Here is a 22,737-nt window from a genome sequence, read left to right as displayed (position 1 = left end):
GCGCGTGTGCATGTGTGTGATACACGTACAGACACGCAGAGCGAGAGAGGCAGTTGGTTAGTGTACTCTCGTCTGTCTCAGTCTGAAAACTACTGATTTCAAAGCAGCTCTTGTCTGGGTGGGGTATGACTATTCTCTTCTGTAGTCCCCAAACATAGGTAAACCACAAACCTAAAATGTCAAGTAGAAACGTTCTCAAAGCAGTGAATAAATAAAACTTTATTCACCCACATTTCTAATGAAGATCCCTAACGAATAAAAGCTTTAAGAAGCATAATGTGCATGACCTACACTGAAAAGTATTATGCGACTTGGATCCCTCGTGAAAACCGTTATTTTTCACTTCCGTTTATCTCATTTAGCTTGAAAGGCATTTTAAAATCGTGCTCCAGCCTAGGAAATGGACAGTATAGAATCAATAAGCCAATGGAGCTCTTCTGAGCAGCTGTAGAGACGAGATATTAGCCTGCTCTTTGGACGCCATCAGTCAGCTGTCCACGCATGAGGTCTTATTGGAGTGGAAAGAGGGGATGCGAAGCCGTGGGCAGGTGACAGGGAGGACCACGCTGCAGACGCGGGGCAGCCTCCCCTCCCTCGCTGCAGCTCTGGGCAGCGGGCTGCCCCTGGAGACAGGCCTTCTGCCCTCGGGGCGCCCTTCCATCTGCCCCAAGGAGTTGAGTCCATACTGTGGTCAGGACCAGAGTGTCACCTCCAAACCAGGCCAGCTAACCAGTGCCTGCCGCCAGACCCCAGACCTCCTGGAGCTGTTCCCAGACTGCACAGGGATCTGGTGGTGGGCGGTCCTGTCAGTCCATGTCGGATTTACAGTTCAGTTCAGTTCAGTCGCTCAGTCGTGTCCGACTCTTTGCGACCCCATGAATTGCAGCACGCCAGGCCTCCCTGTCCATCATCAACTCCCAGAGTTCACTCAGACTCACGTCCGTTGAGTCAGTGATGCCATCCAGTCATCTCATCCTCTGTCGTCCCCTTCTCCTCCTGCCCCCAATCCTCCCAGCATCAGAGTCTTTTCCAACAAGTGTAAGTTAAATGCGCACATAGGTTATCAAAGCCAGAATTAGCACTCAGCTCCCGCTGCGCTTCCGTGCGCTGGCACTGCACTAGCCAGCCTGGCAGCCCCTGGCCACGTGTGCTCATTTACATATAAACACCCTGAATTTGAATTTAAGTTAAGGAAACTGGCAGCATGCTCTGTACCACTGGCTCCCCACCGCCACCGCCTGCTCCTGGGGTGCACGCCCCTCATTCTCCAGTCTCGGCCCCGAGGCCAGCTCCCAGCCGGCCAGGCCTGACTCCGCCTGACGTGACCTCTGCCCGGGTCTCCTGTCCCTCACGGCCCAGGTCACCACCCGACCGCACACTTTATGTCGACTTCGTTTGCTTCTCTTCCGGCGCTGACGCCGCGATGTCCCTGCTGCCCACCCCTCTCCCCGGGGTCACCCGTCTGCCCCAAACGCGGCTCAGTAAGCAGTGGTGGAGGGAAGACACGGCCGTGTCCGTGTTCCCCAGGCCCATCAGATCTGGGACACTTGGGACCTCAGCTGGGAACGGGACACAGACGTGCCCTGCAGTGTCCTCTCTGACCTTTTTGAAGCTGGAGGAAGCCATCTGGAAAAACAATACTTGACCCAAGGAACCGACAGACGGAGGCGCCGCCACACCCGCACCCCAGCCTCATCCAGAGCCGCCCCTTTCCACCCCCGTTTGTGCCCCGAGGTCACTCTGGCCCCCCACGATGGAGACAATGGGGACAGGCCGTGCGGGTCTGTCTCATGGGGTCCGTCTCGGGCCAAGGAAGGCTTCTGGCAAGGTCAGGAGCCGACATGGTGAACGTGCAGAAGCCCAGGGCTCGGGGGGAGCCCGGCATGTTCACCAGGGACCCGGTGCCCGGGGTGCGCCGTGCCGAGCCCGAGACAGCGGGGTGTGGAGAAGCGTGTGTCCACTGCAGGGACGGAGCCTCCGCAGCAGACACACAGCAGGAACGAGTCTGGTCCCGCGAACCGCTCCTTCTGGGAGAAGCAGGTCGAGCCGTTGGTGAGCAGACAGGTGCGCAGAGGAGACCGCAGCGAAACAGCCATGGAAGCGGGAACGCAGAGCTCCGAAGGGAGGGCTGCAAGTGCGTTTCGGGTGATTGCGCATAAATCACCTCCGCCGGGAGGAGCTCCGGTGAGGACAGAGAAGCTGCTGTCTGACGTGAGAGCAGGGACAGACAGCTCAGGACCAGGGGCAGCGGTGAAGGCGAAGGATGCTCCTCAGGGGAACTGTCTGTCCTTCCCGATCTGCAGGGGCTCATCCCGGTGGGGGCCCGTCTGGCTCTCCTACCTCTGAGCATCGCCTGCATCCCGGCAACTTCGCAGCAGCGGGCAGGAGACGAGGGGACGATGCCCCGTGAGAGCAAGGCCCTCAGGTGTGGGGGCTGCCCCCCAGTAGAGCACCTGCAGAAGGAGGACCCCCCTGTCCAGGCCCCAGCGGGGACCACTGTGCCCCTGAGGAGCCTGTGAGTTGGTCTCTGGGCATCAGGGGTCCTCTGGTGCACACACTGCAGGGAGACTCTGACCGGCTGGCATGCAGTATTCTACTTCCTTAACCAGAAAACAGTCCCGGGGAATTCTAAATATTTTTTCACAGTCAATAGGGAAGTCTTGTGCCAGATAGCAACCATCCATCTTAAACAACCTTTGAGAGATGCTGAGTATTTTATTAACGTAACCCAGGCATCAGCCTTCCCTGGTGGTCCAGTGGGTAAGACTTCCCAGGTCCACCGCAGGCCGTGTGGGTTCCATCTCTGGTCGGGGAGCTAAAATTCCACCCACATGCCTCACGGCCAAAAAACCAAAACATAAAACAATACGATAATGTAGTCAATAAAGACTTTTGAAATAGTTCACATCAATAATAATAACAATGTTTTAAAAAAAAAAAAGGCAACTCTCCAGTCCACGCTTGTGGTCACTGCAGTCTGTAGCTGCAGGGCTGTGCCTGGCGCCCTGGGGCAGGTCTGACCTGTACTAGTAAATGAATAGCCAGCACTGGATGCTCTGGGGCTGCACAGGGCTGGTGCTGGTGCAGAAATGCCTGTTGTTTGGAGGAAGAAGAAGAAAGGGGTTGTATGTCTGCATATAAGAAGAAAATAAGAAGCAGCGGGTTCTGGGGGAGAGGCCAAGGGGGCCCTGGGCCAGCTCTCAGAGGCTGATTCGTTGCTCTGCCCATCGAGAACCCACCCCGAGCTCTTGGAATTTGAACTCAGGAACCCAGGACACCCAGGAGGGGCCCTTCCACTCTGCAAAGGGGACCTCAGTGTCTACCCTGCCCCGTGCAGTCCTGCGCTCCCCTGGGTGCTCAGTACAGTCGGGGAGCTGGGGGGGGGCCCTCAGTGAGGTCAGTGGGCCTCTGGTCCACGAGGCCTGCTCTTCCCAGCCTCCGCCCTTCTCACCACCAGAGGAAGGGTGATGCCCAGGAGTGACCTTTCCTACATGAAGGGCTGCAGGAAACTGTGGGCTTTTGTGATTTGCAACCCATGGAGGGTGGCCTCTTAGACCACGTCTTCTATGACCCGGCAGACCTGGAGAATTTCTGCTGTGAAGAAGTGTTTCTTCTTCCCGTTCTTCTACGTTTTTGTTTTAATCTGTTGTCTACTTGAGAGGTTTTAACGTCTGGAAAGAACAACAGCAACCTACCTTTTGATTCTAGATGCTGAAAGAATCAAAAGGTGGGTCTCAGACTAACCTTTGGAGACAAAATGCTCATTGAAGTCTGCACTTGGTTTTAAAAGATTATAATCCACAGAGTTCTAACCACATCAAATTCTGGTTATGGGGATGGAGAAGAAAAATTTTCCTACATGGCTCCATTTTTTAGAGAATTTTTTGTTGCTGTTTTCTAATTGTAGCTTTGAGCATAAATTGTTTTTAACAATCTGATTCAAAAGATAAAGTTCAGACCTACAACATTTCACAAAGCTCACATTGGAATCCAAAAGACGCATAGAATCCGAACAAAGATCCCGGTGTACTCGATGAGGAAATGCTGTGGAGGCCCAGTGGGCTGAGCTCCTGAACTGCCTATGCTTCCTGGGCACAGGGCCGTCCCCTCGAGTGGCTGGATCAGCCCTCCTCCAGTTTCCAGCGGCATGGACACACTGGGAGCCCCTCCCAAAGGCAAGCCCAAGGCTGCCCGCTGCACGTGTCCTCCCCGTGAGTTACTGCAGCCGCTCTGCTAGAGAAGAGCCTCCACCCGGGCAGAAAGGCCACAGAGATGCGGGGCCTTCTCTTTAACCTCTCAGTGGCCGTGCTCTTTTGTTTAGAATGTGGACCTGAACTATAAAATAATTTTCTGGTAAAACATCTTTTCTCATCGCAAACACACTCTCCCTGTTTCCTGGATCATTCATCACATGAAGAACTACCCCCACTGACTCTTGAATCTCTTTGGATTGAAAATTCAGTTTGTGGGCCATGAAGACCACGTTGTTAATGCCTAGCTGGCCCAGAGACTTCTGGACCATCTCTCACTGCCCACTTCCACACGTGGTCCTGTTCATCGTGAGCCTCAGCGAAAACACAACTAGAAGGGTAAACTGCCTGAAAGCACGAAATCAGAGACGGAATTCCAAAAGCTCACTGTGAGTGACCTTGAATTCTGGAGGCTGAAGCTTCGAACCTGCTTGTTGGCAGGTTCCTGATGGACCCCCTCCATCCGTCCACATCATTAAGGCTTGACTTTGTCTCACATGTGTTTTTAAAGAGTTAAATACTGATACCTTGAGAAAGTCCGTTACCCACAAGGATCTTTCGCGCCTGGAGCCGTCTCTCCTGCCATCCCCATGCTCACGGCAGGGGTCAAGCAGCCTCGAGGACACAGAGGGTGGCCTCTCGGTTTTGAAAGCCTCACCCTGGCCGTGAGTGATGTACTGTTAGCTGAATGCTTCCTCGGTATTTCTGATGTGTTCACTGGTTTTGTTTTCCTTTTGCTGCTCTTTGGAAAACACGTATGCTCATTCTCAGGCTATCAACTCCTAGAAATTATCCAAAGCAGCGACAACATTTATTTCATACAATTAATGATACTCTCTGACTAATATATGACAATTTTGATTTGCTGATGTTTAGAGAGATGTTAAATTTCAAAAATGTGTTGGTTCCACGTGTGGGCCAGCAAGGATGTTACTTTCTGTTACTGACGTGTTGATGTCCAACCCCGTTCACCAACAAAAACCTTTTCTAAGGAGACAGCACAGAATCCATAAAGAAAACTCTTGGGCCCCCTGACTCAGCTCTGAATCACCCAGTATGTTCTAGCAATCAATACACCTCATTTCCTCACTAATACACTTTAAAAATTCTTCTTACTCTGGCTTGTTTAATCATAGAAACAAGGAGTATATTTGAAAATGGCAGGCAGTTAACCAAATCCAACCTAAAGTGGGTGGGGGAATCCATTTGCAAATCCATTTAGTATTATCTATACTTTGCAATATATGTGGTAGTGACTGTGTAGCATGAGGGGAACGATGCATACTCTACAAATATCCCTCTAGAGTTAGAATATGTTTCAGATGAAATACAGGGGTTCAGGTCAGTTCACTCCCTCAGTTGTGTCCAACTCTTTGCAACCCCATGGACTGCAGCACACCAGGCTTCCCTGTCCATCACCAACTCCCGGAGCTTGCTCAAACTCAGGTCCATCGAGTGGTGATGCCATCGAATACAGGGGTGAGTGTAATTTTTAACACGGTCCTTTTTAAAATGAGTATTCCCGAATTCTTGTGAGTGTCGACATGACATTTATCCACACGTTATATCCGCCGGCTCAGATGGTCATGCACACGGTGTATCTGCCAGCTGGCCACAGGCTTGCCGAGGCACAGGATGACCCCAGCAGTGCTGGATGGTGTGCTATTGGTGCTAACTCACTGCACTCCTGCTTTTAATGGGCGTCTGGCCACTGTGTACTTCTCCCCACCCACCATCTCCAGCCCACTGAGATACAGTGAATCAGAGTACCTTCTAAGTTTTGCTGGGGCTTGTTGCTTCACAGTGTATCTTGATAAACTGGCTCTAAGGTAGAAAATTCAAAGCCACTCTCAACCCTAGCATGTGCTCTTGGTACTGACTGCCCAGGGTCGGTGTCGGCACAGAACCCACCAATGTCGGGATGTCAGCACCCCGGCAGGACCCACCAATGTCGAGATGTCAGCAACCACAGGACCCACCAATGTCGAGATGTCGGCAACCTGCAGGGCCCCCAATGTTGGCATGTCGGGACCCCAGCAGGACCCGCCAGAACCTTGGGCTTTCTTCTGTGCTGCCCAAGCATCTCTATGAAAGCATTTTAAAAGCAATTGTTGTGAACATCTGCTTACAAGGTGACGACAAGTTCACAAACTCTTAGAAAGCCTAGTCATACGATGGATATCATTATTATGCACGTGGTCAGGCAGTAAATAAATCCAATTTTAAAAGCAATGCTTAAAATTTAGAAGTAATGACAAAGTAATATTTTAAAATTATATTTAGGCTTCCCAGGTAGCTCAGTGGTAAAGAACCCACCTGCCAATGCAGGAGATGGGAAATCGATCCCTGACTCAGGAAGATCCCCTGGAGGAGGAAATGGCAACCCACTCCAGTATTCTTGCCTGGAGAATCCCATGGACAGAGGAGCCTGGTGGGCTGCAGTCCATGGGGTTGCAGAGAATCGGACACGACTTAGCAACTAAACAGCAACAAGACTATGTTTCCGCTATCCAGCGGCTTGTCTGTCAGCTCCGGAACTCCTAGTCTGTAGCAGCCCCCTGTGTCCTGAGCACACGCCCCTTTTATGTCCCTTCCGCCTGCGGACCTGCAGGGGGCCTCCAGGTCCCAGACGGCCGCGCCCCGAGCTTGCCTTCCGCGCTGTTGCAGCCACACGTTCTAGCCGCTTTTCCCTCTTGTTTTCTCGTGTGTCCTCTTGTCTGCTCTCTTTGCAGAAGACCACCAGCTGGGCTGCCACGGCTCGCGCGCGCTGCAGGACGCGGAGAAGGACGACAACAACAACGAGGAGTACGACAACTACGACGAGCTGGTGGCCAAGTCGCTGCTGAACCTCGGCAAGATCGCGGAGGACGCGGCGTACCGCGCGCGCACCGAGTCCGAGATGAACAGCAGCACGTCGCACAGCCTGGAGGACGACAGCGACAAGACGGAGGTCCCCGGCCGCAAGGGCGAGCTCAGCCTGGACCTCGACAGCGACGTGGTCAGGGAGACGGTGGACTCCCTGAAGCTGCTGGCCCAGGGCCACGGCGCCGTGCTGGGGGACCACCCGGGCGACCGCGCCTACGCGGACGCGCTGGCGCCGCCCGACGGCCGGACCTTGAGCTACGGGATGCTGGGCAAGCCGGCCAACAACGGGCTGGCGGACAAGCTGGTGGAGGAGAGCGACGAGGAGGTGTGTCTGAGCAGCCTGGAGTGTCTCCGCAACCAGTGCTTCGACCTGGCGCGCAAGCTGAGCGAGGGCAGCCCCCAGGAGCGGCCGCCCCCGCCCGGCGCCGGCCCGCGCGCGCACGGCCGCCCGGAAGACGACTTCCCGGGCCGGACGCCGGACCGCAGCTACTCGGACATGATGAACCTGATGCGGCTGGAGGAGCAGCTGAGCCCCCGGCCCAGAACGTTCTCCAGCTGTGCCAAGGAGGACGGCGGGTACCGCGAGCGCGACGACGACGCCGCCTCCGTGACCTCCGACCGGTCGGAGGAGGTGTTTGACATGACCAAGGGCAACCTGACCCTCCTGGAGAAAGCCATCGCCCTGGAGACCGAGAGGGCCAAGGCCATGAGGGAGAAGATGGCGCTGGAGGCGGGCCGGAGGGACAGTCTGCGGTCCTTCGAGGACCAGTCCCCGCGGCCGCTCCCTGGGGAGGAGAGGAAGCCTAAGTCCGCTGACAGCCATGTCAAAAAGCCATACTATGGTAAAGGTAATATTTCTACCTAACGTAAGTGGCCTCGTGGAAGCGGGAGCTAGGGCGAAAGCTGTCAGGCGTAGGCTGCCGCTCACGGAGGCATCTCACCACGCTGCATCACCAGTGCATGCTTCTTGTAGGTGATTCCAGAATTATGCCTCATGGTTATGTCTCCAAAGAGCAAATAACGTATCTGTCTGAGAAATGCACAAAGCAGCTTAATAACATGATATTTCAGGGGAAGACGCATGTCTTGGAGATCCAGGGTGAGAGCACACGCCGGTCACGTGATAGAGAATCTTAGGATGAGTCTGTTTTCTCGCAGGTGAGCCACAGGCCGTGTGGAGTGGGAAGGGTTTAGGTGACAATTAGCCAAGGGGGGTGAAGTGTGCATTTCGAATTGCATTGAGTAGGTGGCGTCATGATTTATGAAAGTGAAAGTGAAGTCGCTTAGTCATGTCTGACTCTTTGCGACCCCATGGACCGTAGCCCACCAGGCTCCTCCATCCACGGGATTTTCCAGGCAAGAGTACCGCAGTGGGGTGCCATCGCCTTCTCCAGGAGATCTTCCGTACCCAGAGTTTGAGCCCGGGTCTCCCGCCTTGTAAGCAGAGGCTTTACCATCTGAGCCACCAGGGAAGTCCTTGATTTATGAAATTATCGTCCAGTGACCGGTATTGATGGAACCTCCCCCAAGGGAGGCATCCCCGCTAGGCCTGGACGGTAGCAGCAGAATGACCACTGACGTGAGGCGAGGGCAGTGGCTCCACGTCCATTGTCTTAAGTAGCCGGTCAGTGACGGGAGCCGCGTGTCCCCAGCGGAGACCAGTAGTTGTCCTTTTGGCGTACCCACCCCTCTCTGTTCCCAGCCACCGCGGAAGCAGTCACGGTGCTTGCTTTATCAGGAAGCACTCAAAACCATCCTCTGCCGTAGCTCCAACCAGGCTTCCAGTTGTGAAGTGTGTGGGTGCACATCTGCGTGGGTCTGTGCATTTAGCCACATGCATACACGTTTGCTACACCTAATACGTGTAGGTGTATATTTCCAGCCTGAACGGTCGACGGCAGGCTTCCAGTAACAGCCATGTTCGCTTTCAGTATGAAGTGGATTATAATTTGACCTCGTGTAGGAGCTTGTGAATATTTCAGTTTCAAGACTCTTTCAGAACCAAGTGAGAAGAAGCAACTTCAAGAATGAAACTGGTGATTCCCTAAATCCTTCCCTAGTTGTGCCAGAAAGGTCTTCTGTCTTGGGTGTGGTCCTATTCCTTATGAATATTGTTTCCTTATAACGAGGTTCAGATTTTGCTTTGGAAATCAGTTGCTAGGGCAACGTCACACAGTCAGAACCCACTTCTGTGTGGACACAGGTGTGTTTTTTCCTCTCGATGGGCATGCACCCCCAGGGGCGCATCGGGCTTTTCTTTAACTCCACTGGAGACGGACCTCAGCCAGGCCTGCTGGGTCCTGCATGTGCCAGGTGCTTGGGTGCTGACGGCCGTTTCAGTAAGGCAGGTGTAGGCCAGACCCTGTGAAGGGCAGCGTGTGAAGACCATGGCATGGAGCTCAGGGGATTGCCAGGCTTGCTTTGGGTGTTACAAGACCCGGAGATGCAGCGACTGTGTTATAACGAACAGTCTCTTAGAAATCCGTAGTTGGATATTTGAGACTCCCAGGTGGCACTGGTGGTAAAGAACTCGCATGCTAATACAGGAGACATGAGGGACGCGGGTTCGATCCCTGGGTTGGGAGCGCACGCCAATGTTCTTGCCTGGAGAACCCCATGGACAGGGAAACCCGGTGGCCTATAGGCCACGGGGCCGCAGAGCCGAACACGACTGAAGCGACCTACACACACACAGACTCGGAGCACTTGGGAAGAAACGGTGTCCTTCCCTGGGGACTGGGTCGGGACAGACACGACGGCTCTCTGCAGAGTGTTTCAGGCCTGAGTCTGGTTGCGAAGGCAGCCACACGGGCTCATGCACGCGGGCTTCCTGTGCCTGTGCTGGTTTCTGCGGTCTCTTCCAACCCAGCAACCCGCTGTAGATTTTCACTCACTTTGTTTTGTTATTGTTGTTTTGTGTTGTTTTGGGGAAGAAGTGGAGTTCGGATCACTTGTTTCCCCTCAATAAACAGGGACAGAATGGAAACAAACACTAAAATCCCCAAACGGAGATGCGCTTTTTCCCTGAAAGGGGGGAAGATTGGGGATTGGACTTCCCTGACGACTTCAGCCTCTCCCCAGGTTTTCCACATCCTCCCCCTCTGGTCAAAGCACACCTCCATTTCCTCTCAGTGTGTTCCACGTCGCTCCCAAATTTCTTTTGAAGATGTCGTAGTTACATGCAGAACCAAATAATAAAGCCAAGGAAGAACACCAATGTGGGGAGAGAGAGAAAGTGTCTCCTATTTTAAAAAAGCTATCTGCCCTCCTGGGCTTCCCTGGTGGCTCGGGCAGTAAAGAATCTGCCTGCAATGCAGAGACCTGGTTCCATCCCTGGGTCAGGAAGATCCCCTGAGAAGGCACTGTCTGCCCACTCCAGTATTCTTGCCTGGGATATCCCATGGACAGAGGAGCCTGGCAGGCATGGCCAAGTGCGTATCAACAATCTATGGTCAGCTTCTCTGCTGCTATATTAAACATGGAGAGAACACTCATACCAATTCTCATTCATACACAATCTCTTCAAAATGATTTAAATTACAGATGAGTAACCTTTCCAAAAGCTTGAGCTAAAACAAAAGTTCATCACAAAACTTTTTCCACCTTCTCCTCAAGTGTCTACTCCAAAGGGAGAAAGGGAAGGGCTAGAGCCAGCGCGCGGGTGTTTCTGGATGTCGCTGCGAGCCTTTGGGGTAGACTGTTGGCCGGTTTTGCTTGCTTGGTTGTTTTGCGTTTGCTCAAAGATTTGCTTTCAAGATGAATTGGGGTTGTGAGAAGGGAGAAAGCAAGGAGGTGGGGGTGTTGGTGAAGGCAGACGTGACCGCCCTCCCCCAGGACACAGGCATCGAGAGGAGAGTACACCCGGGCGTCTCCAAACCTGCAGTGGCCAGAGACGCATGGTGTTCACACAAATCTGCTCTGAGCTTCAGAACACTCTCAAGGTCGTGACATAGTATAATTTGTTAGGAAACTGTAAAAACTCATGGAAAAGAGCCACATAATGATTCCTAATAGTTATAACTTATGTTTTTATCCTTTAAAGTCATTTATATCTAGTTTATTATTTTAAATGATATCTTTAATTTATGATCTTAAATAATATTTTCCTTTGAAATGGTTACTTGCACTTACTATTTTATATTTGCATCCATTCAGTTATACCACTATTACTATGAAATTACTCAAAGGCAATAAAATGCTGAGCCTTTGGTTGTCAGAGAATCTCAAATTTAAAGATACTTGGAAATTGAAGTCACAGAAGCATAGGTTTAGATTTGTTTTCAGAGTTGATTATCTGTAAATAAAGGCAGAAAGTAGCTGACCATTGTATCTAGGACATATCTCTCACTAAGAGATTCCAGGACCTGGAAGATATATTTTAGAGAATAAAATGTTAGCTAAACAATAAAAGGAAGGATTTTTATGCAAACATAAAAGTATATATATATATATTCCTGTGAGTCCTATGTCTATTTCAAGTTTACATAAATGATTAAGAAAAAAATTTTATAAAAGTTCCAAAAATTTTAGACCAATCCTCTTTCTTGATATAAAATGAATCCTTCTCCAAAAGTAAAACATCTGTTTTCTAGATGTTTTACTAGAAAAATTACTATTGGCCTGATTACGCAGTATCAATATAAAAGCATTAAATCCCGAAAGATCCGTTACCTGTAGCTTCCCCGGGCCAGACTTCTAGTGGTCGCCATCTGTGGTTCATCTGTGCGTCTCGTTTTGAAAACTGGTTCAAAAGCAGTGTTTCGCACACTGATGTTACTGTTTGGTCTGGGCTTCATCGTAGAAATAGGTTCTGGGGTTATTTTCTGCACATTTATGAGCTGCGGCCAGTTCTGGTCTAGGGTAATTTTGTTGGCAATGTCACCGCACTCTGGCATCTGGCGTCCACCCCGTGGGCACCACAGCGCCCCCGGGCTGCCCAGAAGTGCTGCCCCATAGTCTGGTGCATGCTCGCACAGCTGTCCAAGCCTTCCTCTGGCTCCAAGCACAGACGAAGAGATCAAAACAAATTACTGCTGCAGCAGCTTCTGAAACGTTCTTGATTGCCCATCACCTCTGTCAGGTGGGAGTCCTGCCATTTCGGTCATTTGCTTGCAGTGCCTTCTGAGAGTTCAGTCTGTCTTGAGAAAAGCACTGAATTTGTGTCCTAAGAACAGTGTTTCAAGAGAAGACATTTCAGTACCAGTAAAATTGTGCAGTTAATGGCGCATACGATCAGAGAATTCAGTAAGAAACTCTGCTGCAGAGTGCTTAAAATATGTTATGTTTCCTGGTTGGATGTCACGAAGCAGTTGGTGAAGGATTATGGAGATGTCTTGTTCTCTGAGAAGGTCACTGTCTCATCATTATTTATGTTGATTTCTTTGAGCAACAACTTATCATGTAACACACGGGAAATGATTAATCAAGAGTTCAGATAGGGAGAGCCTTTTTTTCTTTAGCATTGAAAGTAAAATATGATTCATGATTACACCGTTTAAGGTTAAAAAAAAAAAATCACCTGAAACCAGAGAACGACCCAGGATGTGGCAGTGTGCCCCCGACACCTGCTTTACGTCTTTATGTATCAAGGTCTCTTCAGATTGTTAAATAATCACATTTGTCTTCGGTTGGTTGAAAAAAAAAATTCATTCTCTTGACACCTGTTATCGCTTTTAGATCCCTCGAGAGCAGAAAAGAAAGAGAGCAAGTGCCCCACCCCTGGGTGCGATGGAACGGGCCACGTAACCGGGCTTTATCCGCATCACCGCAGTCTGTCCGGATGCCCGCACAAAGATAGGGTCCCTCCAGAAAGTAAGTCCGCGTTTCCCCAGCGCCCTGGCGCGCACACGCCTGCCCCTCGTTTCTGCGTCCTCTCGCCTGTCATTCCATCTCCGGTCAGTGCCGCCTGGCGCGTGTGTCCTCCATGTCCGAGGGGCAGCTCAGCCAGGACCCCGGCCCCACCAGCGTAGCGTCCCCTCGGTGCGGTCCCTGCATACCCACCTCGGACCCCAGCTCCATATCAGTCACCCACCGTGGCCCCCGAGCAGACAGCCTGGTCTTGCCTTCATCTTGAGCTCGCAGCAACCCTCGCCAGGCACCTCCCTCCTTTCCTCCCCACAGATCGCAGCCCTGAATCTAGACAGTCTCTGAGGCATCCACCCCGCGCCCCACGCGCTGACCCCCAAAGAAAAGGGACTCTGAGGTGGCTTTTGCCCAGTTATCCGCACTTCTCCATCCACGCGAACCAGTATTTATGTGTACCTGCATCTCTATGTCATTATGTCCCAACAGTTCTACACTGTAAAATCTTAAGGAGGTTTAACTCGAGTTGGTTTCCATCTTACAAATCTGTTTGAATTAGTTAGGTTCTGAGAACATGCACTCCATCTATGAAAACAACTAAATTTCTTTTAGAACTGAAATGATATACCTTTTTTTGTTTATCTTTTCTCCACACATAAAGTGTGCCAACTATGAAGGTACAATTAGAACTGATGGCTCAGGAAAAAGGCATGTTTTCAGGAATGACTGTGTCGGCCCCTGATTTGGGGTCTAAGGTGGTGGGGGTCCCTCATCCTGTAAGACGCGGTTTCTAGTGGGGACCACTCGTCGCCCGGCTGGAGAAGCGGCAGTGGCCAGCTGGTGGTTGAGGGGGCCCTTCTGGGGACTTCCCCATCACAGCGGCCAGCTTTGGAGGAGCAGAGAAAGCTGTGCAGCTTAGAGGACAGGTTGAGCTGAGTGTTTTCAGATGACGTATTTGTAGAAGCTGCTGTGGCTGCAGGCTTGCAGGTGGCCCCTGGCAGTGGGAAGCCCAGTCTCTGGGAACCGTCCTGTGAGCGAAGGCGCAGGGCTGTGGCCGCAGCGGATTGCAGAGAGGCTGCGCCCGTGTGTTACATGAGCAGAAGCAGCTCGCTTCACCCCGGCCGCTTCCGCCCAGCACCCCTGGGTCAGGCACCCGCTCGCACTCATCCAATCCCCAGTACACCCGCAGGGGCATTGGCCCTGTTTTCAGATGAGGAACGGGAAGGCCAGGCGCCTCCTCCGCCCCCCCTGGGAATCGGCTCAGCACCTGGTGTCTGAGGATGCGTGCCGCTTTCTGAGCTCCTCCGAGCAGAGAACTAGAGCTCAGACCCAAACCCGCCTCTGTCCCAGCCCCGAGCCAGCTGTCTCCATGGAGACCTGGGGTCGGCATTTGGGTTCAGTCCTGACCGGCTGTGTTGTGGGGCAGGAGACCTGCGCTCTGTACCACTCGTCCTCATCTGCAAACAAGGCGGGAGGACCCAGCACTAACGCCTGAAGAACAGGGAGCTTCTCTGTGCGCTGTTTCTTTGAGACGTCAAAGTAGAGCATCCGTTCCTCTCACGCCTGAGCGATCCTCCTGACTCCCCATGTCCCCAAGAGCAGTCTAGGGCAGTCTCCTCTGCACCCCGATGCCGCGGCAGTCTAGGGCAGTCTCCTCTGCACCCCGACCCGCATCAGGCCGCACCTGGCTGTGCCTTTTTCACGTGCCGCGGACTCAGCTCTGAACCAGGGTCACCGCCACTTTCTCGGGTGCCCCCAGGAGGTCGTTTCCACAAATGGGCTTGTACGGGAGTGTTTCCGTAGACATGACAGAGTCAAAGCGCTCCACAGAAGCATGTCTTTGCTACTTTTGATTTGTTAGCTTTTTCTGGGCCAGCACACCCTAACCACTTTCCTGTCCAGTTGAATTCCGTAAAGTAGACTGTACCCCAGCTTTTGACACACCTTAGAGACACAGAGGACTCACGGAGAGTAACATGAGACACAGCTTTGCTCCAGGAGCCCCCAGCCCGGCGTGGCAGGGGTCAGCCATGTGCACGAGACAGTGTGCCCACCTCACCACCAAGTTCCAGCCCTGCTACAGGCATCAGGGCCAGGGCCACCGCGGGCCTCACACAGGTGATTCTTGGGCCGGCCTGTCTGAGAGGGAGCCCTGGGAGTTCTCTCAGAGCTGTCGTGATGGTCCATGTGGGAGGCCCGGCAGGAAGGAGGTGGTGCCAGAGGGTCGGGTCCAAGGAACGTTCCAGAGACAGGCTGGCAGGACAGGACGTGAGAAGGAGAAAGGAAGGCAGGTTGAGAAGACGCCCAGGAGCCTCCCGGGGTCGACGGCGAGTCTCCCCCCATCACCGAGGTGGGGAATCCAGAACAGGGCACATTCAACAGGGAGTCTGGTGGCCTGGACTCTCCAGCTGAAGCTGGACGCTGTGTGTGACGTTCCCCACGGGCCGGACGGCCAGCCGGGACTCTCAGATGAGGTCAGACACACAGGGGGCCAGTCCTCTGGGCAGCGTCAGTAAAATCAGGATGAAGCTGCTCAGAAAGGAGGTTGAACAGGAGCCTGGACTGGGAGGTCTGGACACAGGCGTGTAGGAAGGTAGGCAGAGGAGGGGACACAGGAGCGGAGACACTCCAGGGGCAGAGGACGGGGCAGAAGGCGGTTTTTCTGAGAGGCCCACATGTTTAGGGGGTGCCTGAGAAAAAAGTCAGGCAGAAGGTGATGCAGAGGGCAGCGAGTTTGCCGAGAGAGGCTGGAGCTGACCCCCGAGAGGGAGACTGGGCCCTGGAGGAAGCCGAGACCCCTGCAGACCCAGGGCAGCACAGACCCCATCCCAGGTCAGGCTGGATGCGGAGGACGGAGCAGGCGTTGGCAAGAGAGGGTGGCCCACCACGCAGGCAGGAGCAGAAGGCGTGTGCTGTCTCCAAGGGAGACTTAGCACTCGGAGGGTCCAGTCTCGGGGAGGAGAGGAAGCTGCATCACGGGGAAGGTCGAGAGCAGTGATGAGAAGGTGACCGGGCGTCAGTGAAGGGCCAAGAAGCGAGCCGAGGAGGGCGGGTCAGAGAGCCGGTGGCAGGGGGCAGGGTCACGCCCCAGAGAGGAGACCCCGATGCCTGCTCAGGCCGCGTCCTGGCAGAGTGAGCCCCCTGGCCGCCCTGCCCGGATGGAGCCTGAACCGCTGGAACAGACAGGGCTGAGGGGGCACAGGGCCCCGTCGGGGAGACACGAGGGGCTTCGGGGAAGCGAGGGAGGGTCCCTGAGATGAGAGGGGCTTCGGGGAAGCGAGGGAGGGCCCCTGAGATGAGAGGGGCTCTAGGCAACAGGGACACACGGGATTCGGGCGGGCCGTGTTCGCCGGGTGCCAGGGCAGCCTCGCCGTGGAGGGTCAGCACGCTCGCTGCACCGGTCCCACGGAGCTCAGGGACCCTGGACGGGGGGCCGGGGCGGGGGCGGTCACGGCACTGCTCATCCCCGGCAGACCCCACCGTCCAGGGCAGCGATCGGTCAGTGAGGACCAGAAAGGAACGCACGAGCAACAGTCCAGGGCCGTGACCTCCTCGGGGAAGCTCGGGCTGGCTCTCCGGACAGCGTGGCCTTCTCCACCCTGTAGGCCAGGCCCTGCACCTCCCTCCTGGTGTCCCCTGGGCCCGCATAGCTCTTTCTTCCTCGTATAATCAAGAGTAGGATACCCAGTTCCTAAATGAGAAGTCATCATCTAACTCACTGTATGTACATTCGGGTTTGGGAGTGCCTGGTCACGCACGCCCCCCTCGCGTGTGTTTCCAAGGCAGAGGCGTGTTTACAAGCTGCCGATCTGCGTGCTGGACACGGCTGACCCCTGCCTCGAGCTTGCACCTGGAGGCCACACGGGGACCCAGGTTTCCTGCCCTGGTGGGAGCGGCCCTGTGCTCCCACTGCTCGAGCCCCCACTCCCGCCCAGCGCACCCCGCTTTGCATGCCGGTCAGAGTCAGGTGGAGACCACCTCCCCTTCTTCCTACCTGTGTCTCCCTACCCATGTCCATCTCAGACGTGTGTAGGACTGTCTGTTGTAAACTAACCCAGCCTTTGTTAAAATGACTGCATTTTCTTGTCTTGGGACCGTTTCTGTGTTTTAACACTGGGCTGTTTTCTCTGCCTCTCCTTATCAAGTTCTTGCCATGCATGAGAATGTTCTCAAGTGTCCCACTCCAGGCTGCACGGGGCGAGGGCATGTAAACAGCAACAGGAACTCGCACAGAAGGTAAGCAGAGCTCCTGCGTCGCTGCAGGGAGCCGATTGCGGCAGCCCCTCCCTGTGCCCTCAGGAGGGGGCGCAGCCCCGCAGGACAGGGGCCTGGGCACTGCCCTCAAGAGAGGGAGCTGAGCCGGCCCAGGGCGCCCACCAAAGCTCAGGGCTTAGACCCCGAGTCTGCAGGTGTCTCCCCAGCTCGTGATGTAGTGATGGTCCCCCAGAAGGTGTCCTCCTTGAGGTCAGACCCCACATGGAGCCATAACCATCTTCAGTGACTCCAAGGAAGGCAGGAACCTCTCCCTTAGCTTCCAGGGGTCAGGAGGTCCCCTCCTGTCCCCATCAGATGGGATGGCAGCTAGAGATCACAGACCGAGCACAGTGTGACCTCACTCGGCCGCCCCGTGACCCCTACTGGCACCCCGGTCATCCGTGTGGGTGTCATCAGGTGCCAGCACGTGTGCAAAGAAGCTGGTGAGGGCACATGCCGGGAAAGGGGCCCAAGGAGACAGGCCCCCCTGGCTGCAGCTGCAGAGCCGCACTCTGCTCGGGACAGACCCCGCTGTCTTTCATGCCTGGTCCCGACTTCTGCTAAGTGACTTCTCAAACTCAGTTCCCAGCAGGCCCTTTTCACCCAACAGCCTGAGAGAGATTCCCTCACATTGTTTTTGTCCTGCCTATCGTTCCAGCTTCACGAAGTTGCATAAAGTTATATCTGAATGGAGGAAGCTGTTATCAGTTTCACTGTCATTGTTGCTCGTCTGATAAACGTGGTTACTTGTGCTAAGTTTATAATGAGTGAGGTCACAAACTTGTACCCCTCGGCAACGTTCCTGGGCGTCCTCTGGAGGACCATGATGTGATGGCTGGATCAGCCCCCTGATGCCTGATTACAGGGCTTACAGCATCAGCTCCTCCGTGAATCCTCACCAGAACCACACCGATTCCGGACTCAGTGTGTATGTGGGTGAAGCCTCTGCTCTGTGAGCAGAGATGCACAGAGCAGACACCAGGGTTTCACGCAAAATCAGCTCAAACACAGAAGAGCACCCTGCTGTCTCTTCCTGTAAATACTTAGGTTCAGAAAACATTTTACAGGAGCCTCAAGATCATTCTCCCTTCCTCTCCCTTCTGGGTCTCTTTCTGGGGATGAGGCAGCCAGGCTGGTCAGCCTGTGGACACCGTGCTGAGGTCAGCAAGTGCCAGAGGGCCCTGCACTTGGGATTTTCAGAAACCCATCCTACCCAGTGGTCAATTCCCCAGCGAGCATCCCAGAACGGACACTGTGTCTAAGATTCTGTGTCCCTTGAATGATTCTGCCTGTTTTGTCATCCTTGAGAAGGGCTGTGCATTCGCTGACGTGACACAGCCATTAGCATGTCTGATGGAGCTGGGGGGCAAACATGTGAAGCCCCTTCCCGGTTCCCTCCATCCCTGAGGCTCGGGAGCCTGCTGCTGCGGAGGAGAGGGAGGGAGGGAGGAGCTGATGGGGTCGATGAGGGGCACTGCCTGCGGAGGACGCTTAGAGCCCTGTCTTTGCAGCCTTTCCGGATGCCCTATTGCTGCGGCAGAGAAGTTGGCCAAGGCCCAGGAGAAGCACCAGGGCTGTGACGTGTCCAAGTCCAGCCAGGCCTCGGACCGAGTGCTCAGGTACCGGACGCGCCGCCGAGACCCTGCATGGCCCTCCCACGGGACAGGCGCCCGGACGCCCCGAGGGGTGGCCGTGCTTGGTGGGGGAGCCGGTTCGCTTAGGAGATCTCACTGGGGCCGCGACCCCATGCCCCGGTGCCATGCAGCACCCCTGGGTCTCCCCGAGCCCCGGGAGTGCAAAGGGAGCTGTCTCTGGTTCTCCTCTGGCCCTGATGCTCCAGGCTCTGGCCGGAAAGGCAGCTGGAGAATTCACGGGGTGCCCAAGTTACTGCATCTTAATCTGGGGGAGAAGGCAGCACCCCTGCTCCGACCTTTGCGTTCCAAGGGCACCCATGTCCAGTGCAGAGAAGCCCGTCCTCAGATGCCCCCAGGAGGCGGGCGGGGTGATGTCACCTGTGTCCTCGTCCCCACTCAGTGGGTGAGGAAAGCAGGGGGCAGGGGGCAGAGGACTTACCTGAAGCCACTCGCTCGCTGGCCTTGAAGACAGAGTGGGGGCAAAGGTCAGCTGGCGCCCTCCACTGTGACGCTCAGGACGGCTCCAGCCTCGCTTCCCTCGACACTCGTTTCCGCATGCTCCCTTCCAGCCCTCACCCAGGTGCGAGCAGGTCGCCCCCCATATTTAGGCAGGGCCACAGCAGCAGCCTCCCCGTCCTTGTGAGAATCGCACCGTGATCCCCACGGCTGCTGGTGCCCACGGCGGGGGCACACCTGTGCTGGAAGGGCTTCTAGCCTGGCACTTAGGGCAAGACCAAGCTGACTCCTGAAGGGCAAGCAGTAAGCACACATACACACACACACACGCAGACGTAAAAGCACACACGTGTGCACACACTCGCACCTGCACAACACGCACATCCGCACACGTACACACACGCACACACACACGACATACACAGAAACACGTGTGCACGCACACAGTGCCCACACACGCACATGTGCATACATGCACCTACACACAGACGCCTGCACACACACACACATTTGCACACACATGCACACCCACCTACACACACATGCACAAATACACACGCCTGCGTGCACAAACACAGAAACGTGCACACCCGCGTACCCAGATATACACTCACACACACACACACACACACGCATGCAATTTTGCTTCTGTTAAATTATTTCTTTGGGATAAATCACCTGGAAAAAATCACTAGGCAAATGATACAAACACCTCCCTGGTTTTGTCATGTATTACTTCCCATTTTCCTGAAAGGATTTTACCATAGTCATTAAACTCCTTTTCATCTCTCAATAGAAAAGTTAAAATCTTTACAGAAAATGAGAAATGCTTCACTGGACAAAATAAGAAAATAAAAGCCTTCTATGATCCTGCTGTTCAGAGAGAATGCTCAGTAAATTCTGGGGTGCGCCCTTCTAGGAGTCTCTCCTCGAGGTCGCTGCCCACCCAACGTGCCGCCAGGTGCCCGTGACCCTCGCTGCTTACACACGCGTCCACACCAAGGGCGTCCCTCCCCGAGGACCGCTCAGCGTGACGGCCCCCGCCCCGGAACCCGGCAGTGCACAGTTGAGAAGGATTAACCACAGGAGAGTTTGAGCAAAGGGAGAGGTTGGGGTGGGGAGCTTCTGTTCAGGCCCCTCCCCTTGCACAGGCCCCCCAGGGCTGGACAGGTCCCATGCCCACCTCATTTCCCCGTCCTGGGCTCGGCTCCAAGCTTGCCTCTCACTGAGGCACTCGCTGGCCGCATGGCACAGATAAGACACATCGGAAGTGGCAGACGTCGCCTCGTTCAGTAGAGGCCTCCTTTCTGACCCTGAGCCCGGGCGCTTTCTCCACGTAGGGTGACAGGAGGCCGCGTGAAGTGACGGTGAAACAGCAGGCCCTGGGCCGGCCCCTCTGCAGCGACGACCTGCCCCCCAGCCTTGGGCAAGGAGTGAAGAGGCAGAGCGGGGAGGAAGCCTGGGGGCAGAAGCCCCCTCAGCGCTGCGGGAGGCATGGGGCCAGCCAGGCTGGGCTCAGCTCTGCAGCCCCCAGGGGCACAGCTCGCCGCTGATGGCTCAGCTGTGAGCGGGGCTGGAGGCCCTGGCCCGTCCACGCTGCTTCATGGTCCCCAAATGCCTTCACGAGGGGCTGCGCATTTGGGGCGGCGGGGGGACGGGAAGACAGGAAGGAAGGAAGAGAATTTCAACCTACGATCGTTCAGCTACTTATGCTTTTAAGAGTCTCGGGCAGGTGGCCTAACAGGTCCTTGAGACTTGGGTGGGGGGCTGCAGCCCTGCCCCACGCACCTGCCCCACGCACCCCACACACAGAGCCCTGCTCAGGCCCCAGCACCTGCTCCATCTTGTCACCAAACGTCCCTCCTTGATGCCTCTGCTCCAGTGCACCCTCCCTCAGAGCTGCTCCTACCTCCTTGGGGCTCAGGGGTCGTGCCTTCCAGGCCCACGTCCCTTATCCTGGACGAGTGGACAGTCCCAGCCTGGGCCCGCCCACCCTGCCTCCTGCTGCCCCCAGAGAGGCACGGGGCTTTCTTGTTCCTTATCGCTCAATGTTCCTGGTGTGTTTCCTGCCCCATCCTGGATCTTAACTTTGACAAACGCCACCTTCTCTCTTAAAACTGAGTGGACTGTCATGGCCCCGGGGGTCCTCCGTTCCCCAGGACTCTGCGAGCCCTTGGGCTCCTAAAACAAGGTCACAGTCCAAGTGACCTTTGAGGGCAAGGCCTAAGCTTTCGTTCATTTATGACCCACCCCACTGCCTGCTAAAAGGCCCCAAATAATAGACATTTCACTAACTGTTACATCTTTCTGGTGATTTGAGAAGAAGCAAATAAGGTAAATTATAACATCAGGTAAATGTGTCGGTGATTTGATAGATAAACTTGTTAACATACAGAGAAGTTTGGGGCAAAAAGTCTAAGGGAATTCTCTGCACCAATTTCCTGTAAATCTAAAATTATTTTTTTAAAGTCTAAAAGGTCCTTTGAGACAGATGGACACACAGAAAGCAAGATGGAGTCTTCATGAATACGTAACTGAGAGTGCTTCCATTTAAGCACTTTATCCCACAGTGTAGAAAAATGGGTGACTGCAGGGGACGGCATTGAAAGCGCACGCTGATTGTCAACGCGCCAGGACGCGTTCCATTCTGTCGTCCAGCTCTTTAGCGTCTTCTCCGTCCACATCCTTGAGACTGTTTCCCTCACTCTTCACATTTTGTTAAGGGAGCTTCTCTCGCTTCGCCGTGCGTGATGCTCGCAGCACTGTCTGAAGGCCCCGCAAAGGAGACATGGGGTCTGCGATCCCTCCCCACATCCACTTTGCATGATCTTCTCCACACTTTCTTAGACTCTGAAAAGCAAAAGGGGGGCTCAAAGGTTAAGTATTTTATTTTCTGCTTGTATTTCCAAAAGGTCGGCATCTTGGCAGAAGCCAGTTGGTGTTGTATCCTTACAGCACGCTTGGCCTTTTCTCGAGAAAACAGAACTGGGATTTTAGTGCGAGACCCGGTTCCTTAACAGAGCTCAGAAACACCGTGTTCTCGTTTTAAGATGAACCGCGTCTCATGCGTGGCCGTGAGAAAGCAAGCTGTCCGTTCTCTCTCTCTGCTTCCAGGCCCATGTGCTTTGTAAAGCAGCTGGAGATCCCACACTACGGCTACAGAAACAGCGTGCCCACCACCACGCCTCGCTCCAACTTGGCCAAAGAGCTGGAGAAATATTCCAAGACTTCGTTTGAGTACAACACTTACGACAGCCATACTTATGGCAAGCGGGCCATAGCTCCCAAGGTGCAAACCAGGGACATATCCCCCAAAGGATTCGATGGTAGGAGGTGCACCCTCTTCTACATGAGCGTCACGCTTGCCGTTGATAATGTTGTTGTTGTGCATATCCATTGCCTACAAACCGACCGAGCATGGGGTCGCTCGCTGGGCACCAAGGAAGGCACGCCCGCAGCCTAGGCGGGTTTCCTGC

The 22,737-nt window shown here is 54.4% G+C and overlaps 1 protein-coding gene across 4 annotated transcripts in view; it reads left to right on the top strand.

The window, feature by feature from the left end:
• Positions 1-22,737, top strand: part of MYT1L (myelin transcription factor 1 like) — a 131,548-nt gene that overhangs the window by 30,982 nt on the left and 77,829 nt on the right. For 3 of the 4 annotated variants that reach the window (XM_070376069.1, XM_070376068.1, XM_070376067.1), the window contains exons 5-9: positions 6,983-7,957; positions 12,792-12,926; positions 17,063-17,153; positions 18,683-18,790; positions 22,376-22,587. In XM_070376069.1, coding sequence (XP_070232170.1) covers positions 6,983-7,957; positions 12,792-12,926; positions 17,063-17,153; positions 18,683-18,790; positions 22,376-22,587 — 1,521 coding nt within the window. Of the gene's footprint in view, positions 1-6,982; positions 7,964-12,791; positions 12,927-17,062; positions 17,154-18,682; positions 18,791-22,375; positions 22,588-22,737 lie in introns of all 4 variants that reach the window. The other variant, XM_070376066.1, reaches the window with a different exon arrangement.

This window comes from Bos mutus, chromosome 8, assembly GCF_027580195.1.
Source record: "Bos mutus isolate GX-2022 chromosome 8, NWIPB_WYAK_1.1, whole genome shotgun sequence".
NCBI classification, from domain to species: Eukaryota; Metazoa; Chordata; class Mammalia; order Artiodactyla; family Bovidae; genus Bos; species Bos mutus.
Note: the sequence above shows the minus strand (reverse complement) of the source record. Positions and strands in the feature narration are given on the sequence as shown.